This window comes from Ranitomeya imitator, chromosome 5 (genome assembly GCF_032444005.1).
Source record: "Ranitomeya imitator isolate aRanImi1 chromosome 5, aRanImi1.pri, whole genome shotgun sequence".
Lineage (NCBI taxonomy): Eukaryota > Metazoa > Chordata > Amphibia > Anura > Dendrobatidae > Ranitomeya > Ranitomeya imitator.
In genome coordinates, this window is record NC_091286.1 from 297,667,666 (window position 1) to 297,689,228 (window position 21,563).

Genomic DNA, 21,563 nt, shown 5'->3' on the forward strand with positions numbered 1-21,563 from the left:
AATGGTTCACGCCGACAGCACTGCAGCCAGACCGTGAGCTCAATGGTTCACGCCGACAGCACTGCAGCCAGACCGTGAGCTCAATGGCTCATGCCGACAGCACTGCAGCCAGACCGTGAGCTCAATGGCTCATGCCGACAGCACTGCAGCCAGTGAGCTCAATGGTTCACGCTGACAGCACTGCAGCCACTCAGTGAGTTCATGGCTCATGCCGACAGCACTGCAGCCACTCAGTGAACTCAATGGCTCATGCCGACAGCACTGCAGCCAGACCGTGAGCTCAATGGCTCATGCCGACAGCACTGCAGCCACTCAGTGAGCTCAATGGCTCACGCTGACAGCACTGCAGCCAGTGAGCTCAATGGTTCACGCTGACAGCACTGCAGCCACTCAGTGAGCTCAATGGCTCACGCCGACAGCACTGCAGCCACTCAGTGAACTCAATGGCTCACGCCGACAGCACTGCAGCCACTCAGTGAACTCAATGGCTCATGCCGACAGCACTGCAGCCAGACCGTGAGCTCAATGGCTCACGCAGACAGCACTGCAGCCACTCAGTGAACTCAATGGCTCATGCCGACAGCACTGCAGCCAGACCGTGAGCTCAATGGCTCACGCAGACAGCACTGCAGCCACTCAGTGAGCTCAATGGCTCACGCAGACAGCACTGCAGCCACTCAGTGAGCTCAATGGCTCACGCAGACAGCACTGCAGCCAATCATTGAACTCAATGGTTCACGCTGACAGCACTGCAGCCACTCAGTGAGCTCAATGGCTCACGCAGACAGCACTGCAGCCACTCAGTGAGCTCAATGGCTCACGCAGACAGCACTGCAGCCAATCATTGAACTCAATGGTTCACGCTGACAGCACTGCAGCCACTCAGTGAGCTCAATGGCTCACGCAGACAGCACTGCAGCCACTCAGTGAGCTCAATGGCTCACGCAGACAGCACTGCAGCCAATCATTGAACTCAATGGTTCACGCTGACAGCACTGCAGCCACTCAGTGAGCTCAATGGCTCATGTGGTCTGCACAATGCTCTTTACATTTATGCAGTTTATTGCCCAGGATTAGTAAATCTTCAGGGAGTTTAGAGAGTACAGAGCTTTCCTCTTGAATTGATACCAGGGCGCCCTGTATAACTGCTGTGACCAGTGGTAGTATTCGGGTACATACAGCTATTGTCATCGAGAATAGTAATATTTGGACACTAGATGACCATTTTCTGTAAGGATTTATTGCAGTATTATTTTCTGCTGTGTGTTATATCTGTCTCCACATTACAGCAGCCTAAACTTAAAACCTTGGCAGCTGTAGCCAAAATGAAAGAAACCCCGCAGTAACTGTCCAATATTTTACTCTCTGTACTCACCTCCCGCAAACTGGCGCCGAGCATGCCTTATAATCTCTGCCACACACACAGACCTGGCATAGTACAGGAAGCCGACATGTGTTGGTTGGCAAATAAGAGACCCGAAACTACAGCGTTTCTGATTGGTTGGCAGTCTAGTATTCGACGCTGTAATTGGACGAGGCGATAACGAGGCTTGGAACGCGGAAGTACATAGAGGACGTAGAGGGGACAACACATGAATTTGTGGAGAAGTAAGAAATGAAGCCGGAGTACTGAGAGCGGCAGGGTGACAGGGTGTCACACGTGGGATTTATGTGTGTCGATTTACACAGCTGACTGAAAGATCCACGCTGTATTTTGGCTTTTTTATTAATGACATGAAGCGCAGAGCTGAAGACTCGTGACAGTGTTTCTGTAGGACCGTGTATGTGACAGTGCTGCCTAGTCCTTCATGTACTGTAATTCTCCTGAGGAGCACCAGGCTGATCAGGATGAACATCGTGTGCAGGAGATCTGTTGCCCACCTGTGTAGACGGCCCAGTATAATAGTGGGCGCTGGCAGAGACAGGGGGGTCCATTCCTCATGTCGGAGGAACACGGTTATGCCAGCCTGGGTCATTGACAAATATGGGGACAATGATGTTCTCCGCTTCAATGAAAACGTGCTTTTGCCCATCATCCACTATCCGAATGAAGTGATCATTAAAGTCCACGCTGCAAGCGTCAACCCCATTGATGTGAACATGAGAAGTAAGTGGCCAAGAGAATGTGCTTGTCTTTAAAGACCACACACTAAGAATCTGTGGGGCTGCACGGCAACCTTGGCAGCGACTCAGGTCAGGGATTGCCTGCTGCATGTGGATGGGGTCTTATTGCAATCCAAAGGGTCCTACGGTGAGCAAATCACTAAAAGTGGGAACCTTTTATAATTTTTGAGACTTTTGGGTACTAATGTGACCCCATGCAGTTGCACTGTGTTGCAAAGGGGGCATACAGTGATGTTTAGCAGTGCGACCTGAGTTACAGCGAATGTTGACGTGTAGCACTAACCCTAATCCAGCACCAGATAGTTACAAAACTTACAGGTCCTTCTCAAAAAATTAGCATATAGTGTTAAGTTTCATTATTTACCATAATGTAATGATTACAATTAAACTTTCATATATTATAGATTCATTATCCACCAACTGAAATTTGTCAGGTCTTTTATTGTTTTAATACTGATGATTTTGGCATACAACTCCTGATAACCCAAAAAACCTGTCTCAATAAATTAGCATATTTCACCCATCCAATCAAATAAGTGTTTTTTAATAACAAACAAAAAACCCATCAAATAATAATGTTCAGTTATGCACTCAATACTTGGTCGGGAATCCTTTGGCAGAAATGACTGCTTCAATGCGGCGTGGCATGGAGGCAATCAGCCTGTGACACTGCTGAGATGTTATGGAGGCCCAGGATGCTTCAATAGCGGCCTTAAGCTCATCCAGAGTGTTGGGTCTTGCGTCTCTCAACTTTCTCTTCACAATATCCCACAGATTCTCTATGGGGTTCAGGTCAGGAGAGTTGGCAGGCCAATTGAGCACAGTAATACCATGGTCAGTAAACCATTTACCAGTGGTTTTGGCACTGTGAGCAGGTGCCAGGTCGTGCTGAAAAATGAAATCTTCATCTCCATAAAGCATTTCAGCCGATGGAAGCATGAAGTGCTCCAAAATCTCCTGATAGCTAGCTGCATTGACCCTGCCCTTGATGAAACACAGTGGACCAACACCAGCAGCTGACATGGCACCCCACACCATCACTGACTGTGGGTACTTGACACTGGACTTCAGGCATTTTGGCATTTCCTTCTCCCCAGTCTTCCTCCAGACTCTGGCACCTTGATTTCCGAATGACATGCAAAATTTGCTTTCATCAGAAAAAAGTACTTGGGACCACTTAGCAACAGTCCAGTGCTGCTTCTCTGTAGCCCAGGTCAGGCGCCTCTGCCGCTGTTTATGGTTCAAAAGTGGCTTTACCTGGGGAATGCGGCACCTGTAGCCCATTTCCTGCACACGCCTGTGCACGGTGGCTCTGGATGTTTCCACACCAGACTCAGTCCACTGCTTCCTCAGGTTCCCCAAGGTCTGGAATCGGTCCTTCTCCACAATCTTCCTCAGGGTCCGGTCTCCTCGTTGTACAGCGTTTTCTGCCACATTGTTTCCTTCCAACAGACTTACCATTGAGGTGCCTTGATACAGCACTCTGGGAACAGCCTATTTGTTGAGAAATTTCTTTCTGGGTCTTACCCTCTTGCTTGAGGGTGTCAATGATGGCCTTCTTGACATCTGTCAGGTCGCTAGTCTTACCCATGATGGGGGTTTTGAGTAATGAACCAGGCAGGGAGTTTATAAAAGCCTCAGGTATCTTTTGCATGTGTTTAGAGTTAATTAGTTGATTCAGAAGATTAGGGTAATAGGTCGTTTAGAGAACCTTTTCTTGATATGCTAATTTATTGAGACAGGTTTTTTGGGTTATCAGGAGTTGTATGCCAAAATCATCAGTATTAAAACAATAAAAGACCTGACAAATTTCAGTTGGTGGATAATGAATCTATAATATATGAAAGTTTAATTGTAATCATTACATTATGGTAAATAATGAAATTTAACACTATATGCTAATTTTTGGAGAAGGACCTGTATATGGGGAAACCTTAAGGACACCTGGAGCTTTGGCAGCTGGTGAGGAAGCGGGTACAATATGATGTGATCACTGCTGCCAAGAGGACTAGGCACATGCCACTGGTGCTGGAGATGTTACTGATATTAAACAGGACCTGTGGCCGGTTTTTATTTAATTCTCACAGTTTCTTAAAGTGTATTCCATGTTTTTTTTTTCTGATCATACAGTTCCAGAGATGTGGGCCTTTTTATTTATTGCTAATTTTTATGGTCTTTAGCATTGGGAATTTCCTTAGGCTACTCTGTATTATTACCCTGTTAGCACCGCCACCCTTGTACAAACCATAAAAATAGCAATAAATAATGGCCCATATCTCTATATGGCTGATTTAAACATATAGAACCCCCCCCCCAGAATACTCAGAAGCTGCGGGAATAAAATAAAAGCAAAAACTGGCCACTTGATCTAGTGACAGGTCCTCATTATGTTAGGAGATATCTCTGATAAAGTGATTTCAGTATGTTTTATTGTATGCTATCACTGGGACATTCTCTATAGTAAAACTGGAAATACTCTTTAAATGGAATCTGTCAGTAGGATCAGCCCACCTAAGTCATTTTTACGGGCATGTGGGATATAGCAGAATAAAACGACACCTGTCATCTGATTATTATTCTAGAAAAATCCACATCTGTCTTATATGTAAATGAGCTGTTCAGAACTATCAGCCAGACACGGATCTGTATGAGACTCTGCCTCCAGAGCTTATTTTATATGAAAGGCAGTGTGAGACATGTAATGGCCACTCTCTGCTCTCCTGATCCCACTGCAGAGCTGTGTGTGATTATAATGGACACGTCTGCAGGTTCCTCTCAGTGCTTCTATCTCAGATACAGACAGGGCTGCAATACAGCAGAGCTCTGAGAGCTGCAGCAAATGTGTTTGTAAAGAGACAAAGTTCAGTTCTGCTGTCCTGGGTTAGTTATGTGTCTTACACTGGTAACATCCTTTTTAGTTAGAACAAGCTCTGGAGGCAGATTTTCATACCAGCTCATTTACATGTAAGAAAAACCGATTTCTCTGGAATAAGACATCAGATTACAGATATCAAGGCATCTCTTTACTCAGCTCTCTATGACCTATATGCCCATATAGACGGCTTAGGAGGGTTGATCCTACTGACAGATTCCTTTAAGTTGGCCAATAGATAAGTGTTTGTATGTTCATGTTAATACTAGAATTTTACTGTACAAAAACTGTATTACTATGCTCAGAACAATCAGAACCACTAAGTAAATAGCAGGGTCCTGGTATAAATTTGCAAGTGCCAGCCAATCATTTTCCCTCAATTTATTTCAAGATGGTTATGGATCAAAAAGTTTGAATATGAGTCGGGATCCTCTTCATATAAAGACGTCTGGCAGTGAATTTCCTTTGATTTTGGGCAGAGATGCCTCAGGAACTATCATGGAATGTGGACTTGATGTAAAGTACTTCAAACCTGGAGATCAGGCAAGTATATGGGTAATATTTTATGCAGAAAGTTATTAATGAGATGCCAGAATTCCCTGATACATTACAAGGTCATAACTGACCCTTTTTTGTGCTCAGAGCGCATGTCAATAGACCTGGCAACGTGTTCTAATCTCCCCATTTTAATGATACATAAGATATCATAATCTGTTGCATTTCTTTGTCCAAGTGCATGGAAAACATACAATGAAGCAATTTTCCAAATAGTCCAAATTAAAAAAAAAATCCCCTAAGATTTTGTGTCTGCCGCTTCAAAATTGACCTGAGTCTCCATGGTTACAGACTACAAACAAACCTAGTTATCCTACAAAAAGTCTGAGGATGTTGCCCCATACTACAATTAACCAAACGGTATGTAATGATAAAATTACAATCTTTATTATACAATCTCATAAAAAATAAATATACTTACACGAAGTACATATATGAGGAGAGCTGGTAGATGACAAATGGCCGGGTCCAGCAGTAAAATATGTATAAATGCACATCTGTGTAGCATAGACTACATTACCTGTACTCAAGGGCTGTACCAGTATATCGCAATGAGGAATATAAGGGGTGGCGGAAGATGCCATGTAAATACATCATTTGTGTGCTAGCAATGCATCACATCTCCCCCAACACGTGTTCCCTCCCACAATGCACATAGCCCTAATAGGAAAGCAACCAAGCCTGTCTAAAGTGCCACAAATAGTGCTTTCCCATGTGGGATCTCTGCCGGGCGCATCCACCACGAGCCCCGACGTGCGTTTCGCGTTATACGCTTCCTCAGGGGGTGGCTGTCAACAAACTTAGCGTAGTGTGATCCTGCAGATGTTCTCTTCTTACTAATGCACGTATAGTAGGTCAGTAAGAAGTATCGGACAGGTGGATCAGACTGCCCATGGATTGTTTGAAGTTGGTTACTACGGAGACACAATAGTCTGCTTAATAGTTGTACGAACGTTTTCGATCAAGACTATTTACCAAGTTCACCTATGTAAATTGGAGCTAAGGGAATGGTTATTAAAGTGTACATAGGATAAGTATGGACAAAAAGTAGCCAACTTGTCAATGAGTTTCATGTCTTCTCCTACTGCATCTGTTGTGGTCTTGATCTTTTGAACACTTCTCATTGTGTGATAGATGCCGTTGGCCGTCCTCTGCTTGGGAGAAGGTTACTTTACGCCATAACATTCATGGAGGAGAACAGATTTGTGACCAACTCTAGAGAAGAACACTTGGCACCACATTATGAACCCATTCAGTGCAGACTACAGACGTAACACAGGCTACTCCCATTGAGGCCTTAGATTACATTTGCTTGTAGAGCCTTGAAAACGCTCAAAATAACCCAGGGTAGCTGAATAGTAATGAGCCTCCATGCAAGAAGTGTAATAGCTTAGGAAATGTAATAAATATTTAGAACAATGGCAATTTTCATGCTCATTTTGGTAAGTTTTTGTCTTCTTTGACAGGTGTGGGCAGCGATCCCTCCATGGAAGCAAGGGACCTTTGCAGAGTTTGTTGTTGCCAGTGCTAATGAGGTAAAGATACATAGTTCCCACTAGCCTTTTCTGCATACTGCTTCTTTGTGTCACTTATGTAGCAGTTACCGATGAGGGAACGTTCTCGGATAAGGTGTTATCTGAGCATGCTCATGTGCTAATCGAGTGTATTCAGTCCCCACGGCTGCATGTCTCGGAGCTGTTCAACAGCCTCAACATATGCATAAATTGCCTAACAAACATGCAGTCCAGATCCTCTCACCTACCCAAATCAGTTCTCATACTTTACACTGGTGAGGGGCAATAGACCGAAACACTGTCTGCGAATTGAGATTCTGATTTGGCTTTTATCCTTAATCATATGGCAAGACTCGTTAAACGGTTGATAATGACTTGTAGGATCGCTGCTTTCATCAGGTGGCGCTGTAGAGTACTAATCCTCTTTCTCTTTGAAGAGGCAATTTGCATATTATATTTCCCAGAGGAGCATTGCACGGCGAATAGCCTCCTTACCTTGACAAGCCAGAGCTGGTATGTCACTCTCCACAAGGAGAAACCTTACCCCTTAGTTTTCGTGGAAGAAGAACTTGGATTGTTTGGCCGGATCCTCTTATTATGATAAAATTATGTTTTGTTTTTTTCTAGGACATGGGTTTAAATAATGTGTGATTTGGTTCTAGGTATCCTTAAAGCCAAAGTCACTTAGTCATACAGAAGCTGCGTCTTTACCCTATGTGATACTCACTACATGGGCAGCCCTTGTTAACAGCTGTGGTTTGAGTAAGGAGAAGTGTCCGGGAAAGCGGTAAGCGCCACTCCTTTATTAATGCTGTGCGTATAATAATTACTATAGCGCCATCATATTCTGCAGTGCATTACAATTTAGGGGGCATGTACAAATGTAACCAGACATTTTAGAGTAACACATAACTCAATATATCTAAGAAGAGGAGGGAGGGCCCTGCTCACAAGGTAATGGATCATCGTTAGATTTTCACGTGCTGTGAAATAAACGACAGTTACAGTTCATCTGTTATTTATTTGGTTACCTTATAATAGAAAAAATATAATGGAAAATGACTTGGTGAGAGTCTGCAACATTTACCGCGTTTGGGATGGAGATATCAGTAACCTTTTGTTTGTCTTTTTTAGCGTATTAATTATTGGGTCATCGGGGGGAGTTGGTACAGCAGCCATCCAGGTACCGTATTTGTATTTTGTTATATGATTCAATATAATTCAGCTGATATTTGTGTTAAAGTATTTGAGACGCCAACCAATAGATACCACCAGCACTCCTCTACAGCCCCACTGAGCACATCCTCCACGCTAAAAGAAAAAACGTGTCCACTTTTGACTCCCAATACTAAAAACTGTTGAGTTCCAAACTTCCTATTCTATCTAACTGCTTTATTTATTTGTACTACTTCCCCTTTGATGCTCCGTTTGACTATACCAGTATGCACTGGGATTCTCAGTGGAGTCATCAGCAGCTGCCTCCATCACTTGCTGGGGCGGCACTGTTCTCTGCTTTCCTGCATGCCGGGTATTGCAATGTGTACTGACAGTGCACTCTGTTGCTGGCTTGTTACTTTTTTATCAGAGCCTGTGAGGGAGCACAGTGACAAGAATCTACTGAGCATATGTCAGATATGACACAGACACATACACTGCAAACCAGGAACGAGCCCAGCCCTTGAAATGGATGTCACTGATGGCGCTACATTTCAGAGAGGGGGTAAAGTCTGCATTGGGATTCTCAAATGAAGGGTCATCAAAGAGCAAGTAGTAAAAAAAAATATAATATGTTAGTGTAGTGATGGAACAGTAGGGACTTTAATTAAAATATATTAGAAAAGAGATAAAATGGGAAGCCTTGAAAAGTGTAATAAGAGGCGTCCTCATCTCCCATGGCGCGAGGTTAAAAAAAGAAAGAGCGGCGGAAATACTTAGCTTAACAGATCAAATCCACCAATTAGAAAACAAACATAAACGAGACCTTGAGGCCAGCACATTTGCTAGGCTCTCCTCGGCCAGACAAAAACTGCTATCTATAATAGACCAAAAATCTAAATACCTCAGAGAAAGACTCAAGAGCCGCTTCTATCAGCTCGGTAATAAAAGTGGTAGACTCTTGGCCAGAGCACTTAATCAACGTAATCCCAATACCTACATTCCTTTTATTAAAAACAAAGAGGGGAAGAAAGTGTTTAATACCAGAGATATTCTTTCCAACTTCAGTGAATATTACAAATCTCTATACAACATAACGGGACACTATAAAGAGGCTCCACTACATTTTCTTCGTAATAAAATCAAATCATATTTACAGGAACATAAACTACCCACTCTGCCTGAAGGTGATCTACCGTATATACTCGAGTATAAGCCGACCTGAGTATAAGCCGACCCCCCTAATTTTGCCACAAAAAACTGGGAAAACTTATTGACTCGAGTATAAGCCTAGGGTGGAAATGCAGCAACTACCGGTGAATTTCAAAAATAAAAATAGATCATTATTTCCCCATAGCTGTGCCATATAGTGCTCTACACCATTCATATTTCCCCATAGCTGTGCCCCATATAGTGCTCTGCACCGTTCACTGTGCCCCCTAGCTGTGCCATATACAGTGCTCTGCACCGTTCACTGTGCCCCATAGCTGTGCCATATACGGTGCTCTGCACCGTTCATTGTGCCCCCTAGCTGTGCCATATACGGTGCTCTGCACCGTTCACTGTGCCCCCTAGCTGTGCCTTATACGGTGCTCTGCGCCGTTCATTGTGCCCCCTAGCTGTGCCTTATACGGTGCTCTGCACCGTTCATTGTGCCCCCTAGCTGTGCCTTATACGGTGCTCTGCACCGTTCACTGTGCCCCATAGATGTGCCATATACAGTGCTCTGCACCGTTCATTGTGCCCCCTAGCTGTGCCATATACGGTGCTCTGCACCGTTCACTGTGCCCCATAGATGTGCCATATACAGTGCTCTGCACCGTTCACTGTGCCCCATAGATGTGCTCCATATACGGTGCTCTGCACCGTTCACTGTGCCCCATAGATGTGCTCCATATACAGTGCTCTGCACCGTTCACTGTGCCCCATAGATGTGCCATATACAGTGCTCTGCACCGTTCACTGTGCCCCATAGATGTGCTCCATATACGGTGCTCTGCACCGTTCATTGTGCCCCCTAGCTGTGCCTTATACGGTGCTCTGCACCGTTCACTGTGCCCCATAGATGCTCCACATTAATCTGTGCTGCCGTTGCTACTGCTGCAATAAAAAAAAAAAACCACATACTCACCTCCCTTGATTGCAGCTCCCGGCATCTCGTTCCGGCGCCTCCATCTTCCCGGCGTCTCTGCTCTGACTGATCAGTCAGAGAGCGCAGACGCCGGGAAGATGGAGGCGCCGGCCGGGAAGATGGATCGGCGCCCGGCGGCTGGAACGAGGACAGGTGAATATAACATACTCACCTAGTCCTGGCGATCCTCGCGCTGTCCCCTCCTGTCTTCGGCGCTGCAGCTTCTTTCTCTATCAGCGGTCACCGGCACCGCTGATTAGAGAAATGAATAAGCGGCTCCGCCCCTATGGGAGGTGGAGCCGCTTATTCATTTCTGTAATGAGCGGTCCCACGTGACCGCTGAAGAGAGGAAGAAGCTGCAGCGCCGAAGCCCGTGGGACGGCAGGGACAGCGCGAGGATCGCTGGGACTAGGTAAGTATACCCCAGCGCCCTCAGCCCCTCACCTGCCGACCCCACCGCTACCGTGACTCGAGTATAAGCCGAGGGGGGCACTTTCAGCCCTAAAATTTGGGCTGAAAATCTCGGCTTATACTCGAGTATATACGGTACTTGATCTTGAAAAGGAATTCTCAGTTGAGGAGGTGTCCGAAACCATTAGCGCTTTGAAACAGGGCAAGAGCCCGGGCCCTGATGGGTACTCAGCAGGCTTCTACAAGTCGTTCAACACATTGCTTAGTCCAATACTTCTGAAGGCCTGTAATTTTGTCTCTCTTGGGGGCTCGTTCCCTACACAGGCACTCATCGCTCACATAACAGTTCTCCCTAAGCCTGGCAAGGACCCTTCTACGTGCGATAATTACCGCCCGATCTCTTTAATAAATCTGGATATTAAAATATATGCAAAAATGTTAGCCAATAGACTATGCCCCCTTTTACCAAAACTAATAAACCAGGACCAGGTGGGCTTTGTTCCAGGGCGAGAGGCGAGGGACAACACAATCCGAACTATCTCTCTAATTGACAGAGCGGGCAGAGAGGGGGACCCCCTGTGTATCATGTCAATAGATGCTGAAAAGGCCTTTGACCGGGTCCATTGGGAATTTATTTCCCAGACTCTAGAGGAAATTGGCATAAAAGAAAACATGCTGCGTAGGATCTCCGCCCTGTATTCTTCTCCTAGTGCTCAGGTCAAGGTAAACGGCTCATTATCGGAAATGTTCCCGATCAGAAATGGTACAAGGCAGGGGTGCCCTCTCTCTCCCCTCTTATATATTCTAACAATGGAGCATCTAGCTGTGGCCCTGAGAAATAACCCATCAATTAATGGTATAAAATTACGTTCTGAAGAACATAAGCTGGCACTCTTTGCAGATGACATTCTCCTATATATTACGTCCCCCTCTACGAGCCTACCAAACATTATTTCGGAGCTACAAAAATTTGGCCACCTAAGTAACTTCAAAATGAATTCCCATAAATCCGAAATCCTAAACATATCACTCCAACTCCCCTTGGTGGATCAATTAAGGAGGGCTTTCCCATTTAAATGGAGCTTTGATTCCCTTACTTATTTAGGTATCAAAATTACAAACAAAACGTCTAAACTGTTTGAAACCAACCTTGCGCCAATCCTACAGAAAACAAACTCAGACTTGGAGAAGTGGCACAGGCTACAATTGTCCTGGCTGGGTAGAATCAATGCAGTGAAGATGGACCTCCTGCCTCGCCTCTTATATTTTTTTCAAACAATTCCCCTATACCTACCAGCTTCCTTCTTTTCCCGCCTCAAACAAATAATTACTCGTTTTATTTGGTCTCATAATCGAGCACGTATTTCATATACAACATTGAGTAGATCTAAATCGACAGGTGGACTGGGTCTCCCGGACCTCGCGATTTATAGTTATGCATCAATGGGAACTTGTATCCTAGACCTTTATCACAGTAAAAACAACAAAAAGTGGGTTAACTTAGAAAATGATCTCAATGGACGAGACTCCCAAATTGTACTTTGGAAAGGAGGCAAGGGGCTAGGGCCGGGCACCTACATACCCTTCCTTACGAGAAACTTGTTGCTTCTTATCAAAAACCGAAATAAAGACTTTCAGATCACAACCCTCCCGGGCCCCTTAATTCCAATTTACGATAATTCTGCTTTTCCGGCAGGGTTGAATAGAGAGACATTTCTAAATAAAAGAAAAGATTCAAAACCCATCATCCATGACTATTTAAATGAAACTGGGATGAAGTCCCTTAGGGAACTATTCCCAGAGGAGGAATCATACTCTGTTGACTGGTTCTTCTATGAACAACTAAAAAGTTATATCCACTCAATCTCTAAACAAGCCAACATCAACAGGCCGCTAACTCCCTTTGAGAAGCTTTGCATATCAGCAAATCCCCCAGATCATACTGTCTCGCTGCTTTATAAAATCTTCCAAGAGGGAAGGGCTCCGCTGCAGGGTTGGCCATTGTTTTTCTCAAAATGGGAGGGCGACCTAGGAAGACCCTTGTCATCTGAAGATAGGGAAAAAATTCTTCTCTTTTCTTCCAGATCGTCATTATGCGCAGTATCACAGGAGAGGAGCTATAGGATTCTAGCAAGATGGTATAGATGCCCCTCCATGGTGCATGCGGTATTCCCCACGACTCCTGACGTCTGTTGGAGATGTTTAAAGGAAATAGGCTCCTACATGCATATCTGGTGGGACTGCCCCCCCATAAGGGATTTGTGGCTGGCCGTCTTTAAACTTCATAATAAGCTGTCTATCACACAGATCCAACCTTCAGCAGGCCTAGCTTTGCTGTCTCTATGCGACTTGTCAATATCTAGGTTCAAGAGGGGCATCCTCAGACACTTTCTTACTGCAGTCAGAAATCTGATCCCTAGGTTTTGGAAACAAGAAAAATTTCCTTCCCGTACAGATTTTGTGGCAGAACTTAATGACATCTATAGAATGGAGCAGTTGATAAATCAGTCACCAGGTAGCGCAGAGAAAACTTACAACATATGGGCCCCTTGGATCGCTTTTAGGGAAACTCCTGAACTAGATCTCTGGGTTTCCAGAACCCGACGCACTTTATAGCCTATTCTCGTATGCTTCCAGGCCGTTCCTCGGCGTGCGTCCTGTCCGCTGGGATGCGGGGGCAGCCACACTCCTTCCCTGAATTCCCCACACCCTCATCCATCCTTCTTTTCTTCTTCCCACCCTCTTTTCTTTCCCCTTCCTTACTTTCTATGTTTGTCCTCCTCATAACTAGTTCGATTATACATATTGTATTTTGAATATCCACAAAGAAATCTAACAATTGGTACCATCTATCCCGGCTGTTTTTTATTGTTATCAGCTCATGATTTCGGGATAGCCAGGAGCATTGCTGATCAGAAAAGTTAAATCATAAGACATAAATGCTGTAACTATGCTCCTCTTGTTCGACTTAAAATTACTGCCCATCATTGCACAGATTTACCAGTTTGTAACGTTTGCCTTTGTTTTTTTATTGCTGTGACCAATAAAAATGATTTATACAAAAAAATATATTAGAAAAGAGATTAGATTATTAGCTAAATAGACTGACATATAGGATTAAAATACATTTTAGTTTAAAACGACCTCTCTATGTTCCCCAATGTGCTCTACAATATGGCTACCTGCAGCGGCTACTACAGAGAGCGTGGCGGCTAGCTGCATACTATAAGGGTATGTGCACACATTGTTGATTTGCTCTTGTAAAAATCTGCATGGATTCTTCCTATCTTGGCAGAAAACGTGCTTGAAAATCCGCGCGTTGTTGATGAGGATTTCTATTTGGATGTGTCTGCGGATTTGCAAGCTAAATAAAGATATTATATTTAACAAAAAAATAAAAAATTGTGATGTCCTTTCCTAGTCAAACCCTTTCTTTTACTCTCTCCATTGAAGACTATAATATCATTAAATACCATGTTCAAATATAATGTTAACCCACACAAAACAAATATAACTGAATATAATTATATATGTCATTCCAAGCCCGAGGTTTAGTAATGAACAGGTGTCAGGTACCCTCATTAAGAAAATGATAAATAAAGAGTTAAATAATAAATAGTTACATAAAAGACACACACACACACACACACACACACACACACTCTGCATGAAACGCAATATCTGTTTAATTTTGTAAAACTTTATAAGGGTATGTTTCCACAGTCAGCCGCAGCGTCCAGATGTTACAGCATAGTGGATGGGATTTTATGAAATCCCATCTCCACTATGTGTGCAGGGACACCCGTGTCTTTCCTGCATAAACGGACATGCGGCGCGTCTTTCTGGACTGCAGCATGTCAATTTGTCAAATGAGCGTCCCTGCAAGATAAATAGTCCAATGTTTAGGATGCGGTGATTCCGCATGGTTCAATGGACACATGCGGGATCACCGTGCGTACAAAAGCCAGCAGCACTTTGGACGGAGCTGCTTCCAAAGCGCTGCCAATACTGACCGATCTGCACAGGATCCGTTTTTTCAAGCCTTTGATGGACTGTGACTCATACTAAAAAACTGTCCTGTAGAGGTGGCAAGTGGGGTTGATGTCACCTTTGTATTGTCAGGTGACATCAAGCACACGGATTAGTAATGGAGAATCATCTATAGGGCACCTATCCATTACTAATCCTATAGTTGTATGGGAAATAAAGACTCGGCCAGAATAAAATCCTTTATTAATCTTTATTAACCATACTTACTGCATCGCCTAACCCCGAATCCCTCGATCTCCTGCAACAAAAATAAAATAATAAACAAACACAAATAATCCCTATCTGCCGTAGTCCATTTAATAACGATGATCTCCCGTGTAGAACAGTCACATCGGGAGATGTGACCACTCTACCTGGCCTCCGGCTATACACTGAGAGTTCACCGGAGTTCGTGCTCTCACGGCACTGCTGTGTGAGAATTTTCTCACACAGTGGTGCAGCAAGTGAGAGCATGAACTCCGGTGAACTTTCTCACGGCGGCGTAGTGATACACGGACAGGAGGTGATCCTCCCACAGTGTATCACCGGGAGCCGTGTAGAACGTTCACATCTCCCGATGTGAGTGTTCTACACGTGAGATCGCATTGGGCATTTGGGAATTAGGTGTTTGGTAAGTATGTGTTTTTTAATTGAACACAGTCGCCAGATGATGGGACTACTACTGTCCCATCATTGGCTCATGTTGCCACTGTTATATTTGACACCAGATATAGCCAGATGGGAGTAGTAGTCCCATCAGGTAATGCCTGGCTACAGTAGTGAAGTATATCGTGGCACAAGCTGTGTTGGTGCACAAAATAGGTTCCCCAAACCAGTGAATATATAGTATAATAAATTGGCACTGAGTGCCAATTTATAAATCTATAGATGCCTGGCTACAGACACCCGCATACACAGAGACACACAGCCACCCGCACATATTCCCCATCCACACACACATTCTCTGCCCACACACTCTTCCTCCTTCCTTTCTGCAATGTTTTTGGCATGCAAATCCGCAGCTAATCCGCAGAGTTTTTTACACTTGCGGTTTAGCTGTGGATTTGACTGATTCAGTGGAAGTCAATAGGTGCAGAAACGCTGCAGATCCGCAAAACAAATTGACATACTGTGGAAAATAAAACGCTGAGAATCAAAGCAGAATTTTCCCCAGCATGTTTACACCAATTCTGGATTCCCATTGATTAACATTGCCTGAGCACTCTTTGCAGATTTGGTGCAAATCTGCATGTAAAAAATTCAGCGAATCTGCAACAAAATCTGCAACATGTGCACATAGCCTTATACATGGAAGACAATAACACTTTAGGACGTAAGCTGTTGAGCTTCGTCTAGTGTCAGGTTGAATATTGTGTTTCAAACCTACACTGATGAGAAAAGGGTAACAATGATTTGAACTTGTGACTTTCAGGCTCCTTTTCTTATTATCCATTTCTGCTTTGATCATGAGACTACCATCATTTTAGTGATAGTCATCTTGGATATCTCGTACTTAAATTTGACTTGCAATTTTTTAGCATATGATTAGTTATGCAGATTCTTGTCATGGTATTGCGTTGTTACTGTTTTGCTCCTAAAGATCTAAATTTTAATTTGTATTTTGTAAATCCACCTTTTGACTTTCAACACTGCCTGAGTCCTTCTGGGCATGATTTCGATCATCTTCAAGCATGTCTCTACCAAAATCTGATCCCAGGTCTCTCCTAGACGTTCCCAAAGTTGGCGCATATTGGTCGACTCACTGGGAGTATGTATATAGCTTTTTTTCTACTTCATTGTCATTGAACCATTTCTTCTCCAATCTCGACATATGCTTCATGTTGTTGTCCTGCTGGAACACTATGTTGTTCTTTTCATACCCATCCCATAGTACTCGAGGGTACAAAGTAACTAGTCTTGTAGGATACTCACATATAGCTCAGCATTGAGACCACATCGATCCTGGTCAAGTATCCAATGCCTTTTGGCTGTGAAACAACCCCATAACAAATTCTTCCCCCACCAAACTTGACATTTTTTTTCAATTTTCTCAATCCATTAGCCCCTTTTTCTCTTGTTTCTTCCAGACCCGTTTGCACCTTATCAGAGCATAGTCTATTGACTTTCGTCTCATTGTTTCAAATCACTAATTTCCAATCTTATACTGTCCACGTTTTGTACTTTTTTACAAACTCGAGCCAATGCTTCTTATGACAATATTGAAGTCTAGGCTTGTTCACCTTTTTTCGGGCCACCATCCCAGACTTTTGTAATGTGTGTGGCTCGGTGCTTGCATCGATGTCTGTGATCTCACTATTACGAAGCATACGAGCCACTTACACTGTCTTGTTTGTCGTGCCAGAATTGATAGACGTTGAGATGAGCCGACTTGTTGACTGCAATATTTTGCTTAGATATCCACCTTTTGGCTTCTGAATGGATGGAAGAACTTCATTTTGTATTATTCCAACTGTCGATTCGAACCAGTGACCTTTCTCTTGGGAATTAACCTAATAACACACTGAGCTGTTAGGCAATGTGTGAACAGGTTGTATTTTTTCTACCACCAGGAGCAAAACAGTAACAATGCAGTGACCTGACAAGAATCAGCATAACTAATCATATGCTAAATAGTTGCAAGTCACATTTATGCATGAAATAGCCAAGATGAATGTCATAAAATGATGGTAATCTCACAGTCAAAGCTATAGTGGCTGGTGTGGAGCCTGAAAGTCAAAAGTTCTAAACGTTGATTTATTTTTCTCACTTATATTCATTCCACGGGGCTTTATTATCATTGCTGTCCCCATTGGGGCTCCCCATCTAGATTTCCTATCAGTATGTCGTTGAAATGTGGGAGGAAACTGGAGAACATGGAGGAAATCCACGCAAACACGGGGAGAACATACAAACTCCTTGCAGATGTTATCCTTGGTGGGATTTGAACCCAGGACGCCAGCGCTGCAAGGCTGTAGTGCTAACCACTGAGCCACCATAACATTTTTACCCTTTTGCTCGTCCGTGAATGTTTATGCAATTTATGATCTTCAGGAACCAATTTTTGTGTCAATATTCATGTTTTATTATTTTTTTACATCAATATTAACTTCAGATACATCATCTATTTTAGCTACTGAAAGCATGGGGTGCTCATGTGACTGCCGTTTGTTCTGGAAACGCCTTTACCCTGATGAAAGATCTGGGAGCTGATGACATAATTGACTATACTGTAGCGAGGTTACAGGACCAGTTAAAGACAAGGGATCTGTAAGTTTTATACTTAATTCTAATATCTTAAGGGTAGGATTTCTTCAGATTCAGGTTTTCCGTGTGTCTGTTTCTTGGATAGAAGTGTACCTCTGTCTTTAATGATAATGTGTAGATCTGTATGCTGTTTTTCTTTATTATGTCTAAGGCACCAAACTTCGAAACAGTGTATTACAAATATCAGTATCTGTATACGATATACAGTTATTTCATGTACTGTAAGGAAGGTGATATGAGCTGCGTGGAGCATTTCTAAGGGTATGTTTCCACGGTCAGTAAATGCTGCAGATAGGACGCTGCTTTCATCCAATCTGCAGCGGCCAGATGTTACAGCATAGTGGATGGGATTTTATGAAATCCCATCTCCACTATGCGTACAGGGACGCCTTTGACTTCCTTCGTATACACACATGCGGCGCGTCTTTCTAGACCGCAGCATTTATATTTATCTTCTGGTGACGCTCAGTCTCCGCAAGATAAATATCACCATCCTATGTATAGGATGCGGTGAATCACCACGCGTACAAAAGCCAGCAGCGCTTTGGACGGCGCTGCATCCAAAGTGCTGCCGATACGGACCGTGGAAACATACCCTAAGAGTTAGCAACTTCTCTTTTAGCCCAACAAAAGACTACTAATTTCCTTCAGTTCCAGAGACCTCTTTGGATAATTTTTCCAGTTGTTGTCCCGTTAGACGAGTACTGCTTAGAGGAAGCAACATAAAAGTGTTATTCCCATCTTCATGGATGGATACTTTCGGATAGTGCTTGTAAATAAAATCACTTATGGAATGTACTGCTTATTACAATTTTCATTGATTCTTGAAGTATTTTGTTTACAGCTGTTACTTAGGAGACTGACTACTGCTGCGTGTATGCACTGTGCTGACGCTGGCTGTGAATAGAAGGTTACAGCACTCTCCAGCCATCCTGGCCAGCTTTAAATCAGTGCTTACAAGTTGAATAGGAAAAAGCTTGGAAGCACTACACGTCTAGCAACAGTGGTCGGTCTCCAAGGAAACAATCTGTAAAGAAATAGTGTTATCTCAGCAACGGCTGAAAATGTGAACCAGCAGTAATTTGCACATTTTCTTATATTTAAAAGCACAATCTAAAATGCCAGTTCATGAACATGGGAATAAACCTTTAAGCCACAGGTCCAACATGTATCCCACACTGTGAACTGCACCCCAGTAACTTTTTTATAGGGATAGGTTTGAGAATCCTACTCAGTCGCCCATGTGCAGTGTCTGCACCCTCTGTAAATTCTCCATGACTCCTATTTACAGCTTAGCAGTGTAGTCCTACCAAGAATTAGAATTGGCAACTGTCTGCCTGTCTAAAGGGTATGATTACCCTCCTGATTTATCTTTACAAAGATAGCCAATATGCATGAATTTCAATCTCTGTTGATCTTGATTCAATCCCTGTGCCTTTAAGGCTAGGTTCACATTGCGTTAGTGGGTGTCCGCTAACGGAATCCGTTACATGGCGCAATTGTCGCAATTAACGCTATGTAACGGATCCGTTAGCGCACCCATTGACCGCAATGTGCTAACGGATCACTAACGCATCGCTAACGTATGCCATTTTTGGCATGCGTCAGCGATGTCCCGTTATTTTCGGACAGACCTCGAACGCTGCTTGCAGCGTTCAGGGTCCGTTCTTCGCTAGCAGATAGGGCATCTGCGCTAGCGGGATCGCCAAATGCGATCACTTTTTGGACATTGCGTAAGCGCATTCCATTAGCGTATGCGCTAAACGGATTGCACTAACACAATGTGAACCTAGCCTTAGGGTACCGTCACACTATACGATTTACCTACGATCACGACCAGCGATATGACCTGGCCGTGATCGTAGGTAAATCGTAGTGTGGTCGCTGGGGAGCTGTCACACAGACAGCTCTCCAGCGACCAACGATGCCGAGGTCCCTGGGTAACCAGGGTAAACATCGGGTAACTAAGCGCAGGACCGCGCTTAGTTACCCGATGTTTACCCTGGTTACAAGCGTTAAACTAAAAAAAACAAACAGCACATACTTACATTCTGGTGTCCGTCAGGTCCCTTGCAGTCTGCTTCCCGCACTCAGTGACTGCCGGCCGTAAAGTGAAAGTGAAAGCACAGCCGCTGTGCTCTGCTTTCACTTTACGGCCGGCAGTCACAGTGCGGGAAGCAGAGACGGCAAGGGACCTGACGGACACCAGAATGTAAGTATGTGCTGTTTGTTTTTTTTTAGTTTAACGCTTGTAACCAGGGTAAACATCGGGTAACTAAGCGCGGTCCTGCGCTTAGTTACCCGATGTTTACCCTGGTTACAAGCGAACGCATCGCTGGATCGCATCGCTAGATCGCTAGATCGGTGTCACACACACCGATCTAGCGATGACAGCGGGAGATCCAGCGATGAAAGAAAGTTCCATACGATCTGCTACGACGTACGATTCTCAGCAGGATCCCTGATCGCTGCTGCGTGTCAGACACAGCGATATCGTAACGATATCGCTGGAACGTCACGAATCGTACCGTCGTAGCGATCGAAATGTTATAGTGTGACGGTACCCTTAGTCTCCTCAACATCACAAGCGTCAATGGGCAGTCAAGGTCAGTTTCATTCTACAATTCCAGTGGCTCTCCCTGTCGAAAGCAGATTTTATATTTGCAGCTGTAATCTTCAGTGCATTGAAAAAGTATTCATACCTTGTGTGACGAACGTGAACGATCCACACCTCGCCACCCTGCCTGACATGAATATTCAGTGGGATCACATGGTAAGGTCTCTCCACTTGTACCAACGTGATGTTCCGCACCCCGTGGGGACACGTAAGGTCAGCTTGGCACGGTTTTACCCAGACAACGCCCCCCACCCCCCCCCCGTCCACACGGGCCCAGGGAGGCACGGGAAGTGAGATAAGGTGGCCCATGCATTCACTGACATGGCACCACACTTGCCCACAACCCTGACAGGCTGGGATGCCACTAGTACCAGTGAAACAGAACCTTTTACTCGGACTCCCATGACAGCACGACGAGAGAGGGGATCCGCCCATTAGGAACAGGAAACCTACAGATACAAAAGGGCGGCACCTCTCCCTTGCCTCAGTTGGTTTCCTGTTCCTGAAGGGGACGGATGTCTACAGAAGGAGCCCAGGCCGGCCGGCCGAATACGGTAGCGGGGGGGTCTCCTACCTCGGCCGGTGCAGAGATCCCTGGAGACGCCACGGTGGTCCTTGCTGGATTTCACGGCGGTGGCGTTCGCAGCAGGGAGCGGAGTCCGGAGGATTTCCTGCCTCCATCAGCATCGGCGCAGGTAAGTATTCCCATTGGTGGTGCAGCGGTATGGTGTGGCTGCGGGTGCCGGGCTCAGGCGTGTGGGTGAGCTCCCGGAGCGCTGCGCTCCATCCCCGGCGTCCTGCACCGCTCTCAGCGCGTGCTGGAGCGTTTCCGGGTGCAGTGACGTAAGGGGGCGGGGTTAGCGGCCGCTTACGGGTCGCCGGACGTCTGCG

At 44.6% G+C, this 21,563-nt stretch overlaps 2 protein-coding genes across 2 annotated transcripts in view; one reads left to right on the forward strand and one right to left on the reverse strand.

Moving 5' to 3' along the window:
- The window catches only part of QRSL1 (glutaminyl-tRNA amidotransferase subunit QRSL1), a 121,988-nt gene extending 120,513 nt beyond the window's left edge, over positions 1 to 1,475 (reverse strand). The window contains exon 1 of the mRNA XM_069726280.1: positions 1,376 to 1,475. Coding sequence (XP_069582381.1) covers positions 1,376 to 1,399 — 24 coding nt within the window. The 5' untranslated portion in view covers positions 1,400 to 1,475. The remainder of the gene's footprint in view (positions 1 to 1,375) is intronic.
- A 72-nt stretch (positions 1,476 to 1,547) lies between these two features.
- RTN4IP1 (reticulon 4 interacting protein 1) overlaps positions 1,548 to 21,563 on the forward strand; it is a 70,186-nt gene continuing 50,170 nt past the window's right edge. The window contains exons 1-6 of the mRNA XM_069726283.1: positions 1,548 to 2,107; positions 5,388 to 5,539; positions 7,018 to 7,086; positions 7,728 to 7,852; positions 8,200 to 8,248; positions 17,922 to 18,058. Coding sequence (XP_069582384.1) covers positions 1,849 to 2,107; positions 5,388 to 5,539; positions 7,018 to 7,086; positions 7,728 to 7,852; positions 8,200 to 8,248; positions 17,922 to 18,058 — 791 coding nt within the window. The 5' untranslated portion in view covers positions 1,548 to 1,848. The remainder of the gene's footprint in view (positions 2,108 to 5,387; positions 5,540 to 7,017; positions 7,087 to 7,727; positions 7,853 to 8,199; positions 8,249 to 17,921; positions 18,059 to 21,563) is intronic.